The 14,772-nt window shown below is 44.7% G+C and overlaps 1 protein-coding gene across 1 annotated transcript in view; it reads left to right on the top strand.

Annotated features, from left to right (window-relative positions):
- SLC24A4 (solute carrier family 24 member 4) overlaps positions 1–14,772 on the top strand; it is a 247,878-nt gene that overhangs the window by 126,085 nt on the left and 107,021 nt on the right. The window contains exon 12 of the mRNA XM_078765934.1: positions 5,341–5,500. Within this exon, the coding sequence (XP_078622060.1) occupies positions 5,341–5,500 (160 nt within the window). The remainder of the gene's footprint in view (positions 1–5,340; positions 5,501–14,772) is intronic.

Here is a 14,772-nt window from a genome sequence, read left to right as displayed (position 1 = left end):
ATCACAACGAGCATACAAGTAAGAGGGTTGGGTAAGGAAGGGTTAATGGGGTAATAAAGATAATGGGTAAGGATTGGAAATAACTTGAAATGGTAGTGCACTACAGCCTGCTTGATATCCTGGAGGGAAGAGTCGGAAAGCACGGCCTCTGAAAATCGTTTCTACATGCAGGAGAATGAGTTGAGGTATGCAGGAGAATGAGTTGAGGTATGCAGGAGAATGAGTTGAGGTATGCAGGAGAATGAGTTAAGGTATGCAGGAGAATGAGTTGAGGTATGCAGGAGAACGAGTTGAGGTATGCAGGAGAACGTGTTGAGGTATGCAGTCGGCCTGGATTTTGAAAGTTTATCCAAGAGTGGGTTACTGGCAGAACATGTACATCCTGGTGTAGTTGGGGAGGGACAGAGGGCTAAGATAACAAAGGGAGTTAAATCAGAGGAGCGGCAGTCAAAAACAGAGGCCATTGACTTGCCTGCAGAGCAACAGACCTTGCGCTTTAGCCTCATCGTGGGAGATTCAAATAATGTTGAGAGGTTTAGATTCTACAGAATCCACAGAAACAGCTCAGTAACAAGTGATAAAATCATAATTGCTTCAGCTCATACAAACAAGTTTTGTCTATCAAATACATCAACCTCCAGATTGTGAAAAACGACCAATTTTGATTGGCACATGCCGGCCATTTTTATTTTTCAGAGATGCTTTTCCTACAGAAATCTTTAACGCCTTGGCCCATCAATGTTCTACTGAAGTTTCGGAATGATCAGTTATGCAGTTCCAAAGAAGATCTTTGTGTTTTGGGGGGAAAATAATTTGTAAATCCAACATGGCCACCAGGTCTATGAACCAATCGGCTTTGTTGAATAATGTGCGCTCGAACACTTGAATGTGAAAAGCAGGGTTAAGCAATTTGGTTCACTTTTCTCTGTCTGTCTGCAGACATCAGTCTATGATCGAGGAACAATTTAATATCAATTGAATTTGATATTTTGAACAATGTAGAGCACGAATCGGAAGACGCGCCTGCAGTTTAGCAGTACTTTGGCTCTGAATTTGGCAAATTGTACGGAATCGCATCCCGATCGTAAGGTAATATTTTAACTCTGTCTGCCTGTCTGGCAGTCAAATAAAATTGAAATTTATTCCAAATAGGAAACGTACTGTTTTAGCGATGTCATAAAGGACATAAACACCAGGCACGAAAAAATAATGCAACATGATAAATAAGGTGGTGTAAAAGGCGCTGCGTCAATGACGGTAAACTTCAAAAAAACGTTATTTTTTTCTACAGCCTTTAAAATCTTTATTTTATTTCAATTTAATTATGTACTTGAACACTGTAGGACGCAAATCGCCTTTTGGACACTTCCAAAAACCTTTAGTTTAGCAGAACTTGGAAAAAAAATTATGCCAATTTACACCATCGCGACCAATCAAATTTTCAGCTCACGATTAGACAAAATGGCGGCTCATAAGAAATATAGATCGTGTTTAGAAATGTTACGCAAGAGTTTTTGAAAGACCCTTCCCTTGTCCTTTATCTCTAGATTGCGCAGTGTGAGGTGTTCTATGAACCCTCTAGCTAATTTAAATTTTACGTTTATCGGTGCAGCACGTACTCTCTGAAATAACGCGTAATAATGTGATCTAACCATAAAAATAATTAATGATAGTAATAAAATCCTCAGCAAGAACAACTTCCGAAGCAGTCTTGGAAGGCCAACTAAAATGAGGACACTGCATGAAACATTGACACAACACAACCTAATTCATTGGTATTCAACACTATGGTCGAGCATATCGCGAGGACCCCTTCAGTACTTTGTCTATATTGTGATTTAAATAGTAAAGGCCTAGTGTTGGCTTAACGGTTAAGGTGGCTGGCTTAAGATCTTAAGACCTTAGGGTCTTGAGTTTGAGCCCCTGTCGTGCCGTTGAATAACAGCTAGTGGGTTGACTCTACCTGTCATCCTTCCGAGATCTGCTATAACAGATAATAATAAATAATTTAAATAGTACTTTAATAGGACCCAAAGCTATAACATTTTTCCTCTCCAAGTACTTTGATGATTTTATATGTATAAACTAACCTAACAATTGCAGAGTAATGTCCAGCAATTGCAGATTCGTCCAATCCAAATTGTCATCATGTTTGCCTAAAATGTAATCACCTTCATGTCCAGGTGAGATGCAACAATTCACTATTTTCGTCACCGAAATGAGTAGGTTGTCACGTTTTTCGGGCAAACCATACACGATGCAGGTTTTGATAAGATGTGAAAAATGGGTCAGATGTTTGGAGCCTTTAGAAGTGGAATTGGAAAGGGTGAGGGCAGGTGTAGTGGAGTCCAGAGGGTACTAATCCCCCCTCCCCTTGAGAATTTTTTTTTTTTTAAACTTTATTCGACAATTACATTTTAATTTTAACAAAATCATTCCCCAGGGATCATTTCCAGAAAATCTCAGTTATGGTGACCCACTTACGGGGATGGGCAACTATGTTTTGAGAGCTTTCATGGAGTTGGGAGTCCATTACATCCGCGAGTTGATTTCTACCTTCTTATGTCGGCTTGGGTAATATTTGTTCAACATCGGGTGGAGTTAACAATGAGACTGAGGGTAACAAGTGTACCAAAATACAAACACTCTCAGCCGAAGTAGGGAGGTCGGGATAGACAAATGGAGGCAGTGAATACATCGAGAGATTCGAGAAAATTCAGGGAAGCAAAGAGATCAGTTGAAGATGAGGGCGCAGACTCAGACACGTATTTTCATATATGAGTAAATAAATGAGTCGACGTGGAGTAAAAGCTTCGAACTAGGAATGGGCAGAGTATGTGTTTCTCGACCTGTGCCTTGGAGGTGTTGGGAAGAATATGCAATTAATAGCAGTATCATTTTGTCCTCCCTCTCCCCCTGCCCTCTGGGGGTCAAAAGGTTAAATACCAAAAAATTCAATTACAGGTACATGTTAAACATTGTTTCATGAAACTCTGTACATGCGATCAACACAGGGGGACGCATGAAACATGTAACGATTTTTTTGGATTTGATCCCTGGTTTGTGCCCTAGGGGGCATGACGAGGTCACAGGGGTCAAAACAGGAAGAAAATTTAACTCGTGTGATATTGGGTCATTCCTGATGTCATTGGGTCATTCCTGATGTCATTGGGTCATTCCTGATGGAACGTTTTGCCATCTTCCAACTTTGCTTTAATTAGGTGGGAAATGTTGGGATTTTTGTTGTTGTTCTGTCACTTTCCCCTGCTATCTAATGCCATCCCATCCCGTCACCCATCATTGATGGCTGTATCCGCTAGTTAAATATAAAATTCATATTCTCCGAGAAAAATCTCCACCCTTCCATTATTCCAAACTACTACCAGTTATTTTCCCTTTTCATCCTCTCCTTCCCAATTACCCTCGTTATTTTCCCTTTTCATCCTCTCCTTCCCAATTACCCTCGTTATTTTCCCTTTTCATCCTCTCCTTCCCAATTACCCTCGTTATTTTCCCTTTTCATCCTCTCCTTCCCAATTACCCTCGTTATTTTCCCTTTTCATCCTCTCCTTCCCAATTACCCTCGTTATTTTCCCTTTTCATCCTCTCCTTCCCAATTACCCTCGTTATTTTCCCTTTTCATCCTCTCCTTCCCAATTACCCTCGTTATTTTCCCTTTTCATCCTCTCCTTCCCAATTAACCTCGTTATTTTCCCTTTTCATCCTCTCCTTCCCAATTACCCTCGTTATTTTCCCTTTTCATCCTCTCCTTCCCAATTACCCTCGTTATTTTCCCTTTTCATCCTCTCCTTCCCAATTACCCTCGTTATTTTCCCTTTTCATCCTCTCCTTCCCAATTACCCTCGTTATTTTCCCTTTTCATCCTCTCCTTCCCAATTACCCTCGTTATTTTCCCTTTTCATCCTCTCCTTCCCAATTACCCTCGTTATTTTCCCTTTTCATCCTCTCCTTCCCAATTACCCTCGTTATTTTCCCTTTTCATCCTCTCCTTCCCAATTACCCTCGTTATTTTCCCTTTTCATCCTCTCCTTCCCAATTACCCTCGTTATTTTCCCTTTTCATCCTCTCCTTCCCAATTACCCTCGTTATTTTCCCTTTTCATCCTCTCCTTCCCAATTACCCTCGTTATTTTCCCTTTTCATCCTCTCCTTCCCAATTACCCTCGTTATTTTCCCTTTTCATCCTCTCCTTCCCAATTACCCTCGTTATTTTCCCTTTTCATCCTCTCCTTCCCAATTACCCTCGTTATTTTCCCTTTTCATCCTCTCCTTCCCAATTACCCTCGTTATTTTCCCTTTTCATCCTCTCCTTCCCAATTACCCTCGTTATTTTCCCTTTTCATCCTCTCCTTCCCAATTACCCTCGTTATTTTCCCTTTTCATCCTCTCCTTCCCAATTACCCTCGTTATTTTCCCTTTTCATCCTCTCCTTCCCAATTACCCTCGTTATTTTCCCTTTTCATCCTCTCCTTCCCAATTACCCTCGTTATTTTCCCTTTTCATCCTCTCCTTCCCAATTACCCTCGTTATTTTCCCTTTTCATCCTCTCCTTCCCAATTACCCTCGTTATTTTCCCTTTTCATCCTCTCCTTCCCAATTACCCTCGTTATTTTCCCTTTTCATCCTCTCCTTCCCAATTACCCTCGTTATTTTCCCTTTTCATCCTCTCCTTCCCAATTACCCTCGTTATTTTCTCAATTTTTGTTTTCTAAGTTTATCCTGCAACCTCCTCCCTGGGTACGTAATATGTATATGGCCTATGGGGTATTTCCACACTGCTCATGTCACATTATCATCATCACAGTCAAAATAGTTTGGGCAACATTAAATTGCATTATTGATTAAATATATCAACAAATATCTCGGAGGTTAAAGCATTCACTATGCCCGATGTCCAATTATTTTGTAAAGTTTAAAGTTCCTGTTTAAAATCCAAATTTGGTGTTGAATTGTGCGTTGGAGCTACTTTAACATTGACACTACTGAAATCAGTCATCGTACAACTTGATGATGGGACATCCTGTCCCATTGTCATGTATTTGTCATGGGCAAAGTTTGTTCGTGCTATTCTCGAATCAGGACACCTTTTCAACAATTAATTTGTACATAAAAAAAATGCAGGATGAGGATATTTGGAGACCTGGGTCAAATCAACGCAGCAGGTGGTAATTGATCCTGTAATTCCTGGATATGCATCATGAGCCATATACTCAGATGGGAACACCAAATGCACTTTGCTAAAATTGATTTTGATAAGGTTGATCAATCTTGCTCCCGCAATGACAAACAAGTGAAATAATCTGTCCGTATCGTCTTGCAGAGGCAGCGTTTGCTTCGGACAGCTTCGTCGGGTCAAGCTCCGCAGGCTCAAGCTCCCAAGTATGATGGAAATCATTCCGGAGAGGTCAACACCCCGGGGTGGCTTCCAGAACTGGACCAAGCTGCGGAGAAGCCATCAAATCCTCTATGCATTATGCCTGGTAGGTGTTTTTTTTACAAACCATCTCTTATCTTCCATCTCTTTTACAAACCACCATCTCTTATCTTCCCCCATCCAAAATCTTGATCTTTTCTACCCCCGTTAATTCACCCCAGATCCACTTTTCTGAAATACCGATATATATATATATATTTTGTATACTGGATCGAGGCTCGTGAAAGAACTAACATTTATCACACAAAAAATCAAACAGACACACAAAGTATATAATAAGGGGAGCGGTAGACAAGATGGGGGGGGGGGGGGGGGGAGATGGGGAAGCACACAAACACAACATTTGAGAGCAGGGACATTGGGAGATCTGTGGGAGGGAGAGGGCTTGAAGGGAGGAGGCGTGGGAAGGGGGGGGGGTGGGAGATATATAAAACACAAGGACACAAGGACTTCCAGGAAAGAAGTTGGTATTTAAAAAAAGTGAATCTGGGGTGAAATTAGTGGGGGTAGAAAAGATCAAGGTTTTGGATGGGGGAAGATAAGAGATGGTGGTGAACAGCTGTTTTAAAGACCTGGAGGGAGGAGTGGGATTGAAGAGAGTGAGGGAGTTTGTTCCAGAGGTGGGAGAAAAGAGGAATGAAGGAGTGAAGGTGAGCAGAGAGCCTAGATTTTGGTAGTTTCACCAGAAGAGGGTTGCTGGCAGATCTTGTGCGACCTGTAGGAATATTTGGGGGAAAGAGCCCAGAGACAGCTGGGGGAGCAAGGCCGGAGAGGAGTCGGTAGAAGACGGAAAGACCACCTGCCTGCGGTGAGTGAGTGAAAGGCCCTCGGAGTTAGCTTCATCGTGGGAAATTCCAATGATTCTGAAAGCTTTCCTGGAAGGCCTAGCTGTGTCCATGTGTTTTTTTTTTCGTTTTTTTTTACTCCATGTCTTTTATACTTCCCCCACCCCCCACCCCCCTTCACACGCCTCCTCCCCCCAAACCCTCTCCCTCCCACGGATCTCCCGATGTCCCTGCTCTCAAATGTTGTACTTGTGTGCTTGTCCCTCTCCCCATCTGGTCTCGCGCTCCCTCTATTTTGTCTTATGTGTCCATCTTATGTGTCCGTTTGTCATTAATGTTAGCTTTTACACGAGCCTCGATCTAGTATACAAAAAAACAAGAAAAGAAAAAAACCCAATAAAAATTCGAATTTTCATGTACAATTCAATACATGAAAGTTCCTTGCTCTTACGCTGTATGATTTGTAAATCGGTGCTGTACTGCAGTATAATATTTGATAAGATAATAACTGGGTGAGTGTTTATATGCTGCATGACAGGTAAGATATTCCGCAATGTGATTCACCTTCAATTTCATCGTCCGCTTTTGATCCCCGACGCACATCAAATACGAAATGTTCTCTTTTCGGAGGAAACATGAAGCCAGATGTCCCTGTCTGCTAGCATTTCGTTGTGAATGTTAAACATTCCACATTACCTTTCAGCAACCATGGGACAATGCCAACCCGGAGCTCTCCAAGTCCTTTTTTGGAAATGCCCTCTCCTAGCTTCGAATTAAGGATTTTAAAAGCCCCTCTGCAACTTTTGGTTAAATTAAAGCAAAATCCACGTCGTTCTCTAAATGGACATGTCCTGTCATGGTGAAGGCAAATCAAAGATGTTACCTGTGCCCATAAAGATGAAGATGGTGTCGCGTGACTGGCTCTGACACCGCCCTCCCCCATGTGACACTCTGTCAAACACCAACACAAAGCATTACGGATTTTGTGTTCGGCCCTTAAGACGTGAAGGTATATAGGAAGACTACCTGGCTTTTCATTATGTAATAAGACTCGATCATTTGCAGGTGGCATGATGTGATGGGTAATTGGAACGTCTCAGGGCAGCTGATGATGCCAATCCACAAAAATGTAAAAGCATTCCACTTTGCCTGAATTTGTTATGGATGAGTTGACATTTATGGTGAAGGGTGAGACATAAAAAAGAGCTGGAACTCGTTTACCATCGACATTTGAGATAAGGTCAGCAGACTGATGTGTGCAGAAAAGAACAAGCGGGCAAAAATGCAGAGCCGCATCACAGTAAGCAAAGAGGGGGGATTGGGCAGGATTAGTGAGCGGGATTAGTGGGCGGGATTAGTGGGCGGGATTAGTGGGCGGGATTAGTGGGAGGGATTAGTGGGCGGGATTAGTGGGCGGGATTAGTGGGCGGGATTAGTGGGCGGGGTTAGTGGGAGGGATTAGTGGGAAGTATTAGTGGGCGGGATTAGTGGGAAGTATTAGTGGGAAGTATTAGTGGGAAGTATTAGTGGGAAGTATTAGTGGGCGGGATTAGTGGGAAGTATTAGTAGGAAGTATTAGTGGGCGGGATTAGTGGGCGGGATTAGTGGGAAGTATTAGTGGGAAGTATTAATGGGCGGGATTAGTGGGAAGTATTAGTGGGAAGTATTAGTGGGCGGGATTAGTGTGAAGTATTAGTGGGCGGGATTACTGGGAAGTATTAGTGGGCGGGATTAGTGGTCAGGATTAGTGGGCAGCATTAGTGGGCGGGATTAGTGGGCAGGATTAGTGGGTGGGATTAGTGGGCGGGGCCAACTAGTTCGTTCAAAGCTCAGGAATTAACTTTTCAAAGTAAGATCTACATTTCCAGTCTGCACCGTGCACTCTGGGTCACATGACTATCAACCTTCTCGCACTTTAAATGTTTGACAGCTCTTGTTTCGGCTGTACTACAACTCATATACTGAGCTGTTATTAACTTCCTGAATCAGGATGTTAATTTGGTGTTTCCTTGTTTGCTTGTTCCAACACATGTGATCAACCAGACTTATGATCATCCTTTGTAGGTTCGAGACCGATTTTATAAACAAACTCTCATGACATGCTGCAACTTGTTTAGTGGGTCGCGAATGCATGGCATTTTTGCAAGTGTCACCACACTGTAAAACACCTCTTTATTATTATTATTATTATTATTATTATTATTATTATTAACACCCTACTTTGTTCCAATCGAAAATCTGTGCGTTCCTCGTGTAATCTGCTGAGATTAACAGATACAACAGAGAGGGCTACACATTGTTATACATGTAAGGCCGAGAAAAATATATTTCCGGTCTCTGGTCAGCGCGCGCATCGATTTTGACCCTGCGCATGAACAAGTTTTTTTTTTTTTTTTTTTTTTTCAAATTTACAACGGTACCTACAACAGCGTGCGCCTGTTGTTGCTGGGCCGGCACGCTATCTCGGGAAATACGGGTCTCTGAGGGTCGCCATTGGTATCGACGTTCACGCACGGTTCTCCCCTACAAAACTACGTTTAGTTTGTCCAAATCCAACCAGCCGTTCCAAAGATATGAGTAGTGTTGTGTGCCGTGACGTCATGAATCCAATCAGCTGGATATTGTCATTTATTGAAACGAAGACGTTCTTTGTCGGGTTCGTGTGAAGCAACCAGAAGGCCTAGAGAGCTGCGGGTGGTCTCGCTATTTAGGCCTGGATCCTATCGCGTTTGTCATGAAGTTGTAAGTGTCTGTGATATAAAGCTGGTGGACTGGGAGAAGAGATCGTGGGAGACCATCGGCCTGTTAGACCACTTGCGCATGCGCAGTGTTGACGCGATCGACGCATTGGAATGTTTGACGGTACGGCGAGGTGATCTCGAGAACGAAATGGCAGTCGATAATATGTTTGAAGAACTTAATGATTTTCAGAATAAATACATTTTAAAATAACTTAAGCTTGTGTTCATTATTTACAAAAAGGCCGACCTGTCCCATTGGCTGTCTTTAATTTCTCTCTGGACGGTGCCACGGCAGATGAGGGGGACCGCAACGCATGACGACACAAAAAACACTTCTATATGTGCAATCCATGCTTTTCAAAAAAAAGAAAAGAAAAAAAACCGCATCGCCGCATCAATTCTGGAACTTTGGTCTGACCAGAGACCAGCAATATATTTTTTTCAGCCTAATAAGCACTGTATGTACGAACTTAATTTGTCATATGAGATTTACAGTGCCTTCAGAAAGTATTCACACCTCTTGACTTTTTTCACGTTTTGTTATGTTACAGCCAAAATTTAAAATGGATCAAATTGAGATTTTAAAATCACTGATCTACACATAAAACCCCATAATGGCAATGGGGATTTTAATATAAATTTTTACAAAATCATTACAAAAGAAAAGCTGAAATGTCTTGAATTAATAAGTATTCAACCCCATTGCTATGACACTCCAAATTGAGCTCAGGTGCATCCATTTCTTTTAATCATCCTTAACATGTCTTGACAACTTGATTGGAGTCCACCTGTGACCAATTCAATTGGTTGGACATGATTTAGAAAGAAACACACCTTTCTATATACCACAGTTGACAGTGCATGTCAGAGCAGAAACTCCAGCAGGAAGTCCAAGGAACTGTCCGTAGAACTCCGAGATACAATTGTGAGGAGACATAGATCTGGTGAAGGGTATAAAACAATTTCTAGAGTATTGAAAGTTCCCAAGAGCAAAGTGAGCTCCATCATTCGGAAATGGAAGGAATATGGAACTACCCAGACCCTTCTGAGAGCTGGCTGTCTGACCAAACTGAGTAACCGGGTAAGATGGACCTTGGTCAGGGAGGTGACCAACAACCCAATGACCACTCTGACAACGTTAGAGTTCCCTGGCTGATATGGGAGAACCTGCCAGAAGGACATCAGTCTCTACAGAACTCCACAAATCTAGGTTTTATGGACTAGCAGCGGTACCTGCCCTATGGGCGTGGCTTCAATTGGAAGGCCAAATGAAAAGGTAAAATATCAGAAATTGAAGGCTTTTTAAAATTTTAAACGATTCATATAAACATCCGTTAAATCATATCACACGCAAATCATCAAAATCTAAACAGTACATGGCGCCCATTTTGAAAAAAAGATTGAAATCTGCAAAACGGAAGCGGCCGCTACACGTTTTTCTCAATCGCACGTTTATGTGTGAAGAGTGCGCGCCGAATCTGTAACATGGAAGCGGCCACTACACCTGTTTCTCAGTCGCTTTGCACACGCTGCCATGTTACTTCGGAGCCGCACGTTTATATAGGACGCACGTTTTCACAATGCGTTCGGATCCGCACGTTTTCACAATGAAAACATCGTCACTCAAACGATTTATATTTCATGACGATCATTCTTACGCTCATTAAACATTCATTAAAGGATTACGAAACGAAAAACATCATAGCCTATTTTACTCCTAGAGATCCCAGGATTACCCACCCAAAATATCGTTGCGGTCGGTTCAGCAGTTTTTGCGGTACCTTCGAACAGACAGACAGACAGACAGACGGACAGACAGACGGATGGACATTTGGTGAATTATAGTAAGAGGATTGATGAGACGGAAGCCACTCCTGAGAAAAAGGCACATGGCAGCACACCTGGAGTTTGCAAAAAGACATGTGAAATACTCTGAGGGCATGTGGCAAAAGATTCTGTGGTCTGATGAGATGAAAATTGAACTCTTTGGCCTGAATGCAAAGCACTACACCTGGTGGAAACCGAGCACAGCTCATCACCCATCTAACACCATCCCTACCATGAAGCAGAATCATCAATCACTGGTGGAAATCACTACATATGGTGAAACTATGTCTCTCTGGAAACTATGGTAGAAACTTCACACTCTTACTATGTTTCTCCGAAAAGACCGACTGGACAACCCTCCCATCTACTTTCTCAACGATCCTCTCCAAGAAGTTCTGTCACTCAAGCTTTTGGGTCTCACTATCTGCCACGATCTTTCCTGGGAAAACTACATTTCCAAGCTGGCCTCCAAAGCCAGTCGCCGACTGGGCATCCTCCATCGTGCGAAGTCCTTCCTTAGCACACCTGAGATCCTCACCACATCCAAGGCTTTCATCTGCAGCTCAATGGAATACTGCTCTCCCCTCCTGGCTGGTGCTCCTGCCTCACACCTAGTGTTGTGAAAAATCAACCAGATCCACAACTCGTCCCATAGATGGGTTTAATTTCAATTAGATCGTAACATCATCCTGTAAAATACACCATGCAACATATATGTCGGGATCAAGGCATCATACGAGAAAGATTGGATATATCAGTCAATGCAAGCAAGCCTAGAATATAAGTGGGTACGTACCATTCAATTCTACATGTCATTGTATAAAGTCGCAGGAGTGGCCTCGAGTCGCGGACGTCCCGAGGTCTTATAGACACCGCCCAGTGGTTTAAGTGAGCGTCACACCTGGGTTCAACTTACATTTTCACCACATTCTCCCCACCGTTAAAACTATGCTGCCACTGCACTAGGCAGGAAGCGAGCGCGCGTCAGCATTAATGGGTAGAGGAAGTCATTATATCATTATTAGGGTGTCAAAGAAATATCCCTATTGATTCTTGTCTTTGCCCCATTGTGTTATGTTTCACACATTGTCAAAGCGTCTTTAGGGCTTCCTGGAAAGCGCTATACGAACAAATCCATTATCAGTAGTACAGGTCAGTCGGTCCATCCGTAGAGGTTAGTGTGGCGAATTACCCTGCCAGCACAGGTTCGGAAACTACCGGGTACGACATCCCCAAATCCGGAGTCCCCTGCTTCGGAGTAGCCGCTGGAGGCAGGTGTCGGAGGGGCACCTCAGTGCCCTCACCGCTTCAGGCAGGGGTGTATCAGGCGAAGGGAGGGACGGCAGATGTTCTCTAGGCGCACTCATAGCCTGGTTAGCAAACATGTCCGATACTGGCAGACGATGAGCCTGTGAGTCACGATAGTCTAGTCTCACAGGCCTATGTGCTGGATAAGGTGTACCTTTGCGATATGCAACTCATTACATAAGGTGTACCTTGTCGAAGAGCGAATGTCCATTCGTCGCAATGCAACGCATTTCAGGCAGATGTGTCGATGTGGAAGATGTGTAAATCAGTAAGCCTCTTTACAGTAAGCTGTAACAGTAAGTAAGATTACTCGACAGGAGGCCATGCAACGCATTTCAGGCAGATGTGTCGATGTGGAAGATGTGTAAATCAGTAAGCCTCTTTACAGTAAGCTGTTACAGTAAGTAAGATTACATGACAGGAGGCCATTATAGTAAGTCCATTACAGTAAGTCTGTACCTGCCTTGGCTCCCAAGGGTACATGGTCGATCTACATTAGATCCATGTCATGGAATTGCCGAGGGAGAGAACCGACGAGAGCCATAACGAGAGTTACGCGATACCCCGGAGTCCCCCTGTTTTGAAATAACGAGACTCGAGCGCTCTCTGACGGCAGCGCGTACGAATTACAAGCTCCGGCAAATAGTTCCAAGCAAAACGTTTGCCACGAGTGCCCTCCGTAGGCTGCCCGAACGACCGGCATGGCTGATTACGACGACGCACAAAACGACCGGAACGCGCCTCCCCAGCGGAGCGTGCAGAACCTCCGCGATGCATACAGCAATCCCGTCCTGCTGTACAGCGCGCGGAGGATCGGAGAAGATCGGCTATACCGGCTACCGAGAGGATGCCCCGGATGGAAGGATTGTCCCATTCAAAGCGAATTGAATTGTCCCATTCACAAACCGAGAGAGAGTCCCGGCTGGACAAACCATCCACGGATGTCCGACCGATCCATCCATTCAACGCCTTCATTGCATGGCACGGATCCAGCCGGACCGCGGATGGATCGACCATCCACGGACGCAAAGACTCAGAGACCCAAAGACAGCCATCGCCCCGGATGGACTGTCCATCCATGCTAGATGTCCCGGATGGATTGACCATCCACGGATGTCCGACCAATCCATCGACCATCCATGGACTCAAAGACTCACTCAAAGACACACCCAAAGACACAAAGACATCCATGGACGTCATCCTGGGTCCCCACAAGGGGCGAGGTGGGAGGCGTTATACCGGACGGCATCCGGGCGAGCAACAATAACAACAATAGCAACAAAATATACCAGGGATCCAACCCCCCCCCCCCCCCCCCCCCCACCGAGGTTGCAGCAGCGCGCTGCATACCGAAGTCAGACGACCTTCACAGTCTGGGGCAGTCTGAGCCACAGTCAGTCTGGGGCAGAGGGAAAATGGAATCAGACGAGGCGTCTCGCAGTCTCGAAATGTGCGTGGAGACGAGCCAAGAGCTCTGTCCGATAAACAACAAGCCCAGAGTCAAGGGCGAGCAGGCAGTACGGTGCCCCCGTTACTTGCGCAGGTGACAAGGGAGTCAGGCGCGACGCTCAATGTCACCATTTCACGAGGTCACCGTGTACTCCCTAAACGGCTCGGGCGCGCGACCTTGAGGTAGCGCCGCGTTACGTAGTTTACGTCGTTTACGTAAAGGACATTTGGTACGTAGTTTACCAAGGTACATGGAAATGTAAACGAATCCCCGATGAGATCGCGTGAAGCACGCAATTACGTTAATGACGCTGTAAAGCAAACGCGTGATTTAGTCGATGACGTCATCAATTGGTTCGGGCGCGTGCGGGCGGGTTTGACGGCGAGTTCCAGCTGAGCGGTATCCCTAGACGGAGTAAAGTAGCACTCCGAAATCTAAAGTCTCGCGTCCATTGGGCAGCAGCATTCGAGCGAGCTCGAGATCGGTATACGGAATACGAACCCGGCCGACGAGCGAAAAGTATTATCTAGGGCGCACCGCGTACGAGGGAAACCGAAAGTTGAGCTCGGCCCGTTGAACCAGTGCGGCTTCGCCGAGTCGAGAGGGTGAGCCCGCCGAGTCGAGGGGCGAGCACGCCGAGTCGAGAGGGCGAGCATGCTTGGCAGCGATAGACTGCACGACCTGAAGTAGCGTCTCGTTTGTTTTGCTGTCGGGTCAAAGGATCGAATACATATCACGCCCTGAAGTAGCGTCTCGTTTGTTAGCTTTCGGGTCAGAGGATCGAATACATATCACGCCCTGAAGTAGCGTCTCGTTTGTTAGCTTTCGGGTCAAAGGATCGAATACATATCACGCCCTGAAGTAGCGTCTCGTTTGTTTAGCTTTTGGGTCAAAGGATCGGAGTAGCGTCTCGTTTGTTCAGCTTTCGGGCCGTGTTTTGTCCGGAGTTTTAGACATAGGTAGCCATATAGAATACACATGGTATACGATCATCTTATAGAATACACATGGTATACGATCATCTATCATAAGCATAAGCCCGAGTGACGTGAAAGGCTATGAAGGTCCCGCTCGACGTCCTTAGAAACTCATCCGTGCTGCGACGAGTCCTCGCATGGTGCCAAGCGAGCCTCCATTGAGGCGATTCCGGGCAGCGGAGTTCGCCGGCCTCGTTGAGTAGCCACATGTAGGTGGGATTTCGATGGCC

The sequence above is a fragment of the Myxine glutinosa genome, chromosome 11, assembly GCF_964187855.1.
Source record: "Myxine glutinosa chromosome 11, kmMyxGlut1.1, whole genome shotgun sequence".
NCBI classification, from domain to species: domain Eukaryota; kingdom Metazoa; phylum Chordata; class Myxini; order Myxiniformes; family Myxinidae; genus Myxine; species Myxine glutinosa.
Note: the sequence above shows the minus strand (reverse complement) of the source record. Positions and strands in the feature narration are given on the sequence as shown.